Source organism: Anastrepha obliqua, chromosome 5 (genome assembly GCF_027943255.1).
Source record: "Anastrepha obliqua isolate idAnaObli1 chromosome 5, idAnaObli1_1.0, whole genome shotgun sequence".
In the NCBI taxonomy this organism is placed as follows: domain Eukaryota; kingdom Metazoa; phylum Arthropoda; class Insecta; order Diptera; family Tephritidae; genus Anastrepha; species Anastrepha obliqua.
This window is the reverse complement of record NC_072896.1, coordinates 83,786,256-83,796,441: the sequence shown is the minus strand read 5'-3', so window position 1 is coordinate 83,796,441 and position 10,186 is coordinate 83,786,256. Positions and strand designations below refer to the sequence as shown.

Genomic DNA, 10,186 nt, shown 5'->3' with positions numbered 1-10,186 from the left:
GTCACTTCAATTGGACGCGTTCGATGCTTAAACTTGTTGGTATTTTTGTTTATTATTAGTGTAACTGCCGTTTGCCTTAGCAATGTCGATCAATTTTGAAGATATTTTAAAAGTCATAAACCAATTCATAAATATAAAGACTGAAAGACGTATGTTTATGTTGCACTATCAGGCATTGCGGGACAAACTTTTCGAAAATCTAAAACTGCAAGATCCGGTGTTTAAAAAGCTTTTCAATGGGCATCAATTGCAAGGTAGGCGTCAAATGCTTGCCATGGTGGTGTTTCTAAAAAAGTTAGAAATTTGGTTTTCTAATTAAAAAAAGTTCATCAAATTTATCAATATATGTTTTTGAATTTTATGCACAAAAACATTTAATCATTTGAGGCAAAAAAACACTCAAAACACATGAAAAAGCAAATCAGTGTTGAAATTTTTTTGTAAAAAAGCAGTTATTACAATAGAATTTTATCATTCTGAATTACATTAAGTCTATTGCTGTATTGTTTGCTGTTGCATAAGCAACCTGTCGCAGTGGGACTCCCCGGAGAAGTGAATGCATAATAAGTGTTTGTGCAATGCGAATTGGAACATATTTTATAACTACATATATATGTATAGGGTGTTTTTTTTAGCTACATGAGAACTATCGATGCCGATAACTATGGTTTCACAGCTGAAAATGGCAACTATTGGGTTGGCAACTAAGTAATCGCTCATAGATCGCTTCAGTTGAATTTTTAGGTTTGCAGACGTAGTACAAATGTACGTAAAAGAAGGATCCAAAATCCAGAGTTGCACTTATTGATTGGGTATAAATCCATATCGGGGAATTAGAAAACAATATTTTCTCATTTTAAAAGTTTTACATTTTGGTGTCTGTTGTTGTTGTGGCATTATGAAGCATTCCTCATATATTTTGGGAAGACTGATTCTTTGTCTGATGTAAGTCTAGATCTTTCGGGTGCCGCAGACAACGTGTAATGGGAATCAAGAACTGTTGGCTTGCAGACTCATGCAGTACCTCTGCAATTACAATGGCAATAAAAAACTGTTTAACTCTTTGTTTCAATGCAGGAAGCTATGGCGACAATGTCAAGGTGAACCACGCCGACGAATATGACTTGGTGTTTTTCTTAAATTTTCCTGCAAGTGACGAAATACTTGTCACAGAGGATCCTGATATGCCAGGCAATTTCTTTATTGATATGAAAAACGTTTTGGAAGCAATAAGAAATCAAAAACAAAATGCACTGGTTTATGAAAAACTGCAAACAATGACTGTGAAAGAGAACGACTGTGAATATTTGGATGTAGAAAAACTGCATTCTTGGCTGAAAAGTTGTTTCGACAAGGCACTGTTGGTGATGAAAAGCGACGGGGAAGGAGTACCGTTTAATTTAAAATTCGCATATCAACGTTGTGGCCCTGCGCATACAGTTACCGTTAGTGAACCGTGTACATTTTCGGTGGATTTTGTGCCAGGCATAGTTTTGGGACCGAAACACATTATAATGGCGATGAGCACAGCCGAATGGCATGGTATACCTAAGCCCATAACGAATACAAAATCATTTCGTGCCTCATATTATGCGATGGAGCAGGAACTTATGAAGAATAAGAATAATTTGAAAAATGCATTGAGAATAATGAAAAAGTTTCGTGATAGCCATCCAAATATGAACAATTTGAAGAGTTACTACATTAAAACGTTGTTTTTATGGAAAAGCTCGCAGGTGGAGAATCACTATTGGGAACGCAGGCTTTGTGACTCCATTAAAGATGTGGGTAGTTCTTGCGCAATATAATTGCTTGTAGATATTTTTGAGAATAAGTAATCAATTTCCCTTCCGCAGATGTTTTGTCTATTGAAGTGCAGCTTAGATGAAGGTCACTTGGGCTTTTTTTGGAACAAAAAGCTAAATCTATTCAACGCATTGGATGGCAAACAGCTCAGAGAGATGCGTTGCTACATAAATTGTGTTTATGAGGAAATCTTGGTTGCACACGACAACATGCACTTATGCCAACCACGTGCGGAAAAGATTATCAATTTGTTCTGTAAGTATGCCATTTATAGGGTGTAGACATTCTGTCAAAAAAATATTAGGAATTGTTCATTTAAAAAGCTCGCGTTATACACATTTATTTTGCTGAAATATTGGTACAACTATCTTCTATAGTGTCGCAGAGTTTGAGCGTGATCTGTCAATTACCTTGTTTTTGGCATTTAATTATACCAGTCTATCGCAGGTGTGCTCTTATTCACGATTTTCACTATTGATAAAAATATCGAACAAAGAATTTGTCTTAAATTTTGTGTTTTGAATTGGATTTCGTGTGCCAAATCGTTGAAAATGTTGCAGAAAGCCTATGGCGAGCGTGCTTTATCACAAACATGGGTCTATGAGTGGGATAAGGCTTTTGCAGAGGGCCAAGAGTCGTGCAAGGTTTGCCCCGATCAATGTCTTCAACGGTTGAAAACGTCGACAAACCAAAAGAAGGTGACTGAAGACATACTTGAGCAAGTGAATTCGGACTCAACATTTATCCAGCGCATCATAACAGGTGATGAGACGTGGGTATTTGAGTTTCACATGCAAAAAGGCGGCTGAATGGCGCTATCCACATGAGACGAAACTCAAATAACCACGTCAAAGTCGGTCAGGAGTGAAAGTCATGCTATTCGTTTTCTTTGATTATCATGGAATTGTGCAATCGGAACTCTTTCCAAATGGTTCTACGGTAAATAAAGAATATTATTTGGAAGTTATGCGACGTTTGAGAGAGAATGTGCGTAGGAAACGGCCCAATATCAACGATCAATCACCGCATTCACCGGATTTAGCTCTCTGTAACTTTTTCCTTTTCCCCAACCTTGAATTGCCACTCCGCGGACGCCGCTTTGAGTCGATAGGGGCCATTAAGGGGAATTCGCTGAAGGAGCTGAAGAAAATCTCTTCAAACGCGTTTAAAAGGTGGTTTGATGATTGGACTAATCGTTGGCATATGTGTATTGCCTCGAATGGAGCCTATTTTTAAGGCGACAAAATAAATTTTGATGATTAAATAATTATTTTGCGTTTTATTGAACAATTCCCGGTATTTTTTTGACAGAATGTAGAAGTATTGGAAACTTTGAACTATTTACTCACTGATGAGGTATAGCTTGCAGCTTTCATTTTATTCAGCATTTTGTTTCAATGAATCGATTTCTTTTTCAAATCAAACTAATTTAATCTTTAATCTTGAAATTGAAATTTGAAATTTGAAAAATCGAGCCAAGAAGCACCAACTAGTAACTTGCTGACTCCTAAAACACACAGGCTAAAAAGCCCATTGTATTTAAAGCTTTGGAAAGTGAAAGGGCAGATAGTCAAGGAGGAAAGGAGAGAACTAACAGAAAAGAGGATTGAATAAAGAAATAAAGGTAGCTAAACTTGTGAGAATTTTCCACATTCTTTAGTAAATCTGAAAATATTCTCAAGTTTGGGAGAACGAATTTTTCTCATTCTCATGACATCGGAACCCCAAGGTCAAGCTTTGTACCGGTTCGAGCAAGTTCATCTGCCTTGCAGTTCACTGCTACATTTCTGTGTCCTGGCACCCAAATAAGGTGTAAGGTGTAAGTAGTATTTAGATACGTCATTTAGAAGTTTAAAACATTCTATAACAGTTTTTGACGAGTGTGTTTTAGATTCCAGCGCTTTTATTGCTGCTTAACTGTCCGAGTATAATGAAGACTTCATTTGTGAATAATACTCTCGTTTTTATTACCATAAGTCCCTCTTTTATGGCAGTGACTTCCGCCTGAAATACACTGCAATGATCAGGTAGGGGAAATGATTGGCTAACTCCGAGTTTATCGGAGTAAACCCCTCCATTTACGCTAGTTGTCTAGTTTTGAGCCATCTGTATAGATGTTTATATCATTTTCCCTAACAATAAGCCGTTATCCCATTGCTCTTTGGAAGGAAATACTGTGACGAAGGATTTATTTAAGTTGACATCCTTAGTCTTACAGAATTTCGTTGTAACAGGAATGCAGGGGATTTTTTCTAAAATTGGAGAGTGCCCACTCGGGTTCGTTCTAAGTAGATCGATTTCTCTTAGTCTGAGAGCTGCCTTGGCAGTTGTTTGCTTACCGAATTAGTAATAGGTTAAGAATAATATTTAGTACCTCTGTGGGTGTAGTCCAAAGGGCACCGCTGATGCAAAGGCTGGCCATTCTTTGTACATGTACCATCATTTTTTGTTATGTATAACTTATCTAAAGCCGGCCACCATACACAATTGCTGTGTAAAGCCAATATACGATAGGTGGGGAAAGGCCCCAACCCCATATAAGTCCATATAAATCTGTTTTGCAACAGAATTAAGCTTTTCCTTACATTCTTGAACATCCTATGAGGTACGCTTTGCATTTTCCAGAACCTTTAGTGTAGCCTGACTGTCACTAAAGACTCCAATCTGTTTCCTGCTCCATCTTCTCTCAGTTATCCATTCTGCTACTTTAGAACGCCAAAAATTTCCGTTTGGAAAACAGCAACTATTCTTCCATAGCGCAATGATACTTATTACTGTCGTATAAGTACCGTCTGGCTCCACAACCTATTTCATTCTTGAACTCATCAGTAAAGAAAATATCCGTCAAACCTCTTTGAATGCATTTTGGATTACTCCATTGCTCGCGCAGTGGAAATTTGGCATTGTTACTACTTAGTTCCAGTCGAGTTTAGGGGTTACATACTTCCAGCAGCGGCAAAAAAGCGCTAAAGGAAAAACTGTTTTTAGAAGGAACTTTATAAGCAAACTAGCGTACCCTCGCCCGCTTCGCTAGACGATGAATTCAATGATTTGCTGAAAGAGAATAAAATTAATACGAAACAAAGCAAATTCTTTGATACAATTTCATTCGAACTTTATTGTAACACTTTTTGGTAGACAACGTTTTTGGTTTTTTCATCTTTCGCGTGAATAATGACGATGGTTTGCCAACTCGTGAGCAAGCTACATACAATTGTCCATGAGAAAAAATTGGGTATTCTAAATTAATACCGCACATTTGTAGAGACTGTCCTTGCGCCTTATTAATTGTCATAGCGAAGGCAAGGCGAATAGGGAACGGCAAACGTTTGAAATCGAATGGTAAATCCGCCGGAATCAGTGGAATTCAGGGTATCAAAATGTCTTCTCCTTTGTACTTCCCTTTCAAAATTGTTGCTTCGATAATGTTACCCATTAGCTTCTTCACAGCGAGTCAGGTACCGTTGCAAAGTCGGGGCACATTACTATTGCACAGCATAATAATCGGTGCTCCCATTTTTAATCGTAAATTATGAGGTGGTAAGCCTGGCAAATCGAGTGAGTTTAAGAATTCAGTTGGATAATTTACGACCTCATCTTGATCAGTAATAGTGTCCATTGACTTATACGCAACTATGTCACCAGGTATTTGATCTAAAATAGCTGAATTTATATCATTGACGTCCTTACTTTTTCCAGCTAAAATTGCTCTTTCGCTGAGTCAATCATGGTTTTTGTAATGTTGAACTATGTTTGGAAATACACTCTGTATCAATGCCTCTTTAGACTGTGCAAAAGTGCAGAAATTGTTAGGCAATGTTATCATTCCTGTTGTTTTTGAAAAAAGATTTATTTTTGGTTAAAAAGTGTTTTTTGAAGTTTTGAAAAACACTTCGCTCTAACAAATTTCTTCTCAGTTAATTGCTGAAAATTAAATATTTTGAAAAAACTATTTTTTTTTAATTTAACGTTTTTGAGAAAATTTTGTTCTTGAAAAAATTTCATACTTTTGTAAAAGTTTAAATTGATTTGTTAAAAAAGATTTTTTTCCGCTTTGAAAAACACCCCCTCAAAAAAATGTATTCTCTATTAATAGTGGAATATGAAATGCTTTGAAAACACCATTTTTTTTTAATTTTTTTTGGTATTCAGAAAATTTTGTTTTGAAAAAATTTCATACCCTTGAAAAAGTTGTATTTTATTTTATTTGTTTAAAATTTTTGAAATTTTTTTTTGTAATTTTAGAAAAACACCTCTTCGAAGAAATTTCTTTTATATTTTTGAGGAAAATTTGGTTTTGAAAATATTTCATGCTTTCGAAATTTTTTTATTTTACTTTATTTCTTCAAAATTTTGAAAACAATTTTTTTTATAATTTTCGAAAAACACCCCTTTGAAAAAATGTTTTCTATGTGTCATAGTGGTATTCCATTAACTTTTAGGATTATAGTCAAATACTTACAAATATCTACGCTTTCACAAATAGCAACAATAAACAAATTTCCTCAAAACCAAAAAATTTACTTTTTTTCTAAAAAAATTCTAAACAAACAACGTAATAAATTTAGAATTTTGTGTTCACGAAAAAACAGTATTGTTTTTATTGTATTAACTGAAAACCAAAATGTTGCAAAAAATCAAAACAAAACTAAATTATTTTTTTGTGTTCATTTGGTCCATATGTTCCATAAAAAGTTGATATGGTAAATAATATGCAGGGTCTGATACACGCAAATTTCCATTGACCATTATAGTGACAAAATTATCGATCACCAATTCCAACAGGATTTCAAAATCAGAGTTGGAATGAGTTGTTGTGTGGTGTACTTCTGAAAAAATGAGAAATAAACAAAATAAATCTAAAAATTCGAATTCTAACTTTATCTTGTGTATGTTCTTATTACCTTTGAATTTTTCCAATGAAGCACCATTCATTTTAAATTTTCCAAGAATTTTTTTTATCGCATCCTAAAGTATTAAAAACTGTATGAGTTGTTATGCATAGCGTGCCGGAAAAAAATAGTTTCGAGAAAAACGAGTTTAAAATTTGAGGTACAGGAGGGCGCGGACCGCTCTCTACCTAGTTAATAGGCTGTAGATGCTATAATATTGGGAATTTTCGCATGAAAATTTCACAGTATATTCTTAAGATACCATACTTTTTAAATATTGAAAAAATTCTGGATGTATGTAACCCTTTAATTTTCTTATAAAAACCATAATTGAATTATATTCAATAATAAAATATTCTATATTAGTATTTATTATAAAGTTTGCTTACTTTGCGATTTCCTCCTTAAATGCGTAGTGAAATTTTACGTAATGCGTTTGTTTTGCTAGTAAGGAGCAATTTTCAATTTTCAATTCTTAATTTTAATTTGTATTCTTTATTTTTTACCATGTGTGACCTGGTCTACGAAAAGGTACCTTACGTGCGAAAATAAGTTTTCGAGAAAACAGCAGTTAAAGTTTAAACTTTTCAGTCTTTTTCGTATTTGTACTTTCCACAAACAAACTTTTAAACAAATTATGACTTTCTGGTTTTCACCATTTTAAAGAGCCTTTCACACACTATTCGAATCAATAAAAAAGTGAAAAATGATTTTTTGACACGTAAGGTACCTTTTCATAGACCAGGTCACATGTAATGTTTCTTATATTGCCGGCATTTTCGCTTAGATATTGGCGCTATCTCATAAGAAGTAACACTGCCGTTATTATTTGAAGCTTGAACACACGCCATGCATTTGGTAAACAAATTTTATTTTCTCCTCCAATTTTAGTGAACAGAGACGAGCGAAAGGAGTGTTTACCGTTAATAGGTCGCCACATCAAAACTAAACGTCATCGTTTAGTCCCTGCTGCTTCACGCTTTAGAGTACCACCACCATATAAGTTCCCGATGCCACATTCTTTAATCGGAGCTCCACAATACTTTAGTTCAGAGGCTATAACAGTACCTGATGGACCTCTCTCGTTTGAATTTTATAATTTGAAGGAACGTCCTACTTATATTTCTGATGATGGCGAACTCTTTTTGACGGATTTACCTGAGGAGTACTTAAAAAGTTTATATGAACTCTTTGAATACGAAGACCCTCTAACACACATCGAGTAGAAGGTTTACCAAAACAACAACTTTTAGTCATTAAATTATATTCGTTGTATGTTAATAATTTGTGCTGCACGTTGGAATATTTTTCATGTCGCACATCGAGAAGAAAATTCTGTGAAAATGTTGCTGTATCCAATGTAAAGGCACACAATATAAATTAATATACACTAAATTTACGGCAAACACTCAGATTAGTAATTGGTAAAATACAGGGTCCGACACTCGAACTGTAACCAACTTCAGACCGGTCGCGCAGCTGATGCACGGGCATCTACTGTCTGTTAGTTGGCTAAATGACAGTCTAGAGTATTGTTTACAAGCGCCCGGAAGCATTTTGCCGAGAGTAAACGCGAAAAAAGAAAAGCAGTAATGGATTTCAAACGTCATAGTGTGGATTGACTTATATTTGGCTGGAAAATCACAACCAGCGATTGCTCGAGAGCTCGAGCACCTTAAAGTAAGTATGGTTTTTGTTTATCGCACCATTACTCGTTACAATGACTCTGGTAGCATCGCCAAACATGATGGAGGTGGTCATCAAGAGACCGCAACGTCACGTGAAATGGTTCAAAAAGTGAAGAAGCGACTCGAGTGGAATTCCCGACGAAGTGCAAATCAAATGGCGAAAGGACTGAAAATATCTGACCGTAGCATCCGCCGTATACTGAAAAATGATCTCAAAGTCAAGCCTTACAAGATCCAAAAGGCGCATGATCTCACACCAAAGCAGCAACAAGTCAGACTTGAGAGAGTGACGGAGTTGCTTCGCTTGGCCGAAAGCGGTCAATTTCCGAATATTGTGTTTTCTGACGAGAAAATTTTTCAAATTGAGCAATTCGTAAACACCCAAAACGATAGGATTTATTTGACCGACCGTTCATACGAGATTTTGAGTCATCGTTTGGCCACCAGGAGGCAGCCCCCACCACAGGTAGTGGTTTGGGCCGCACGAAACCGTAGATGTGTGTTTTTATCGAGCCTGGCGTCAAGTTAAATGCGAAATATTATCGGGAAAGTATTCTGAAGGTTGTTTTGAAGCCTTAAGTAGACAAACATTTCGGTGGCAGACCATGGACGTTTCAACAGGACTCGGCACCATCTCAGAAAGTTCGAGTGAACCAAGAATGGCTAAAAAACAACGTTCCGAATTTCATAATGTCCACACAATGGCTCTCAAATTCACTAGATGCGAATCCGATGGATTATTCTCTTCTGGCTATCTTGGAGAGACGGGTCCGAACTAAAAGACCAGTCACAAGGGGCTGAAAAAAGCCATTATCCGCGAGTGGTCCAAAATACCTACGAGCCGAATTCGGGCAGCTTGCGATTTGTTTCTGGACCGTATCAAGGCCATAGTCAAAACAAAAGATGGTCATACAGAGTAAAAGTAAATTGATTCTTAATTTTGTATTATTTTCATATAAAGGGTGGGCCATGTAAAATTTGCTTTTTGAATCGGCTATAAAATATTAAATATATATGTATGTATATAAAATATCAATATTTTTTTCAAAATTTCTTTTTATTTTGAAGATTGAACATTGTCATTTATGAATGAAAAATAATATCGTTCAAATGACTGCCACGACTGGCTTTACAGTAGGCCATTCCATCAACCCAATTTTTAAGCAAATTTTCGATTGTTTGGGCTCCAATTTCATGAATGGCAACTTCGATTTCGCGTTTCAAAGCATTAATCGTCTCTGGATGGTTCGCAAAGCATTTGTCCTTAACGGCAAATCCGACATTTTTGCTTATTGACGTAGCCACCGATGTGAAAATGAGCTTCATCAGAAAGATGATTTTTCGGTAAAAATGCTCATATTCGGTCACACGATTTTCTGCCCATTGAGCGAACCAAAAACGCATTGGAATGTCATTAGGCTTCAGTTCTTGCACCAATTGAACTTTGTAAGCCTTCATACCGAGGTCTTTATGCAAAATTATCTTCAAAGAAGTGCGTGAAATGTTCAATTCTTGAGAACGATGACGAGTTGAGGTTGTTGGATGTTCACGCACATTTTCGGCTACAGCAGCAATGTTTTCGGGTGTACGCACTGTAGGAGCACGTTCACGTGTTGTTTTATCCATTAACGATCCACTTTCACGAACACGATTAACAAATTGATCCACAAACTGTCTTGTTGGCAAATCTTTGTTTTTGGATTTTTTTTTTTCAAATTTCTCACAGTTTGAGTAGAAGACTCCCCACTTTGGAAATAGGTTTTCAATATTTCCCAATTTTGTTCAAGCGTATAGCGTCCC

At 36.0% G+C, this 10,186-nt stretch overlaps 1 protein-coding gene across 1 annotated transcript; it reads left to right on the top strand.

Moving 5' to 3' along the window:
- LOC129249484 (cyclic GMP-AMP synthase-like receptor) lies at nt 1-8,110 on the top strand. The gene is made up of 4 exons (XM_054889330.1): nt 1-254; nt 1,078-1,784; nt 1,857-2,061; nt 7,590-8,110. The coding sequence occupies exons 1-4, from the start codon at nt 83-85 to the stop codon at nt 7,922-7,924; spliced, it is 1,419 nt and encodes a 472-aa protein (XP_054745305.1). The 5' UTR covers nt 1-82; the 3' UTR covers nt 7,925-8,110.
- Nucleotides 8,111-10,186: the final 2,076 nt, after the last annotated feature.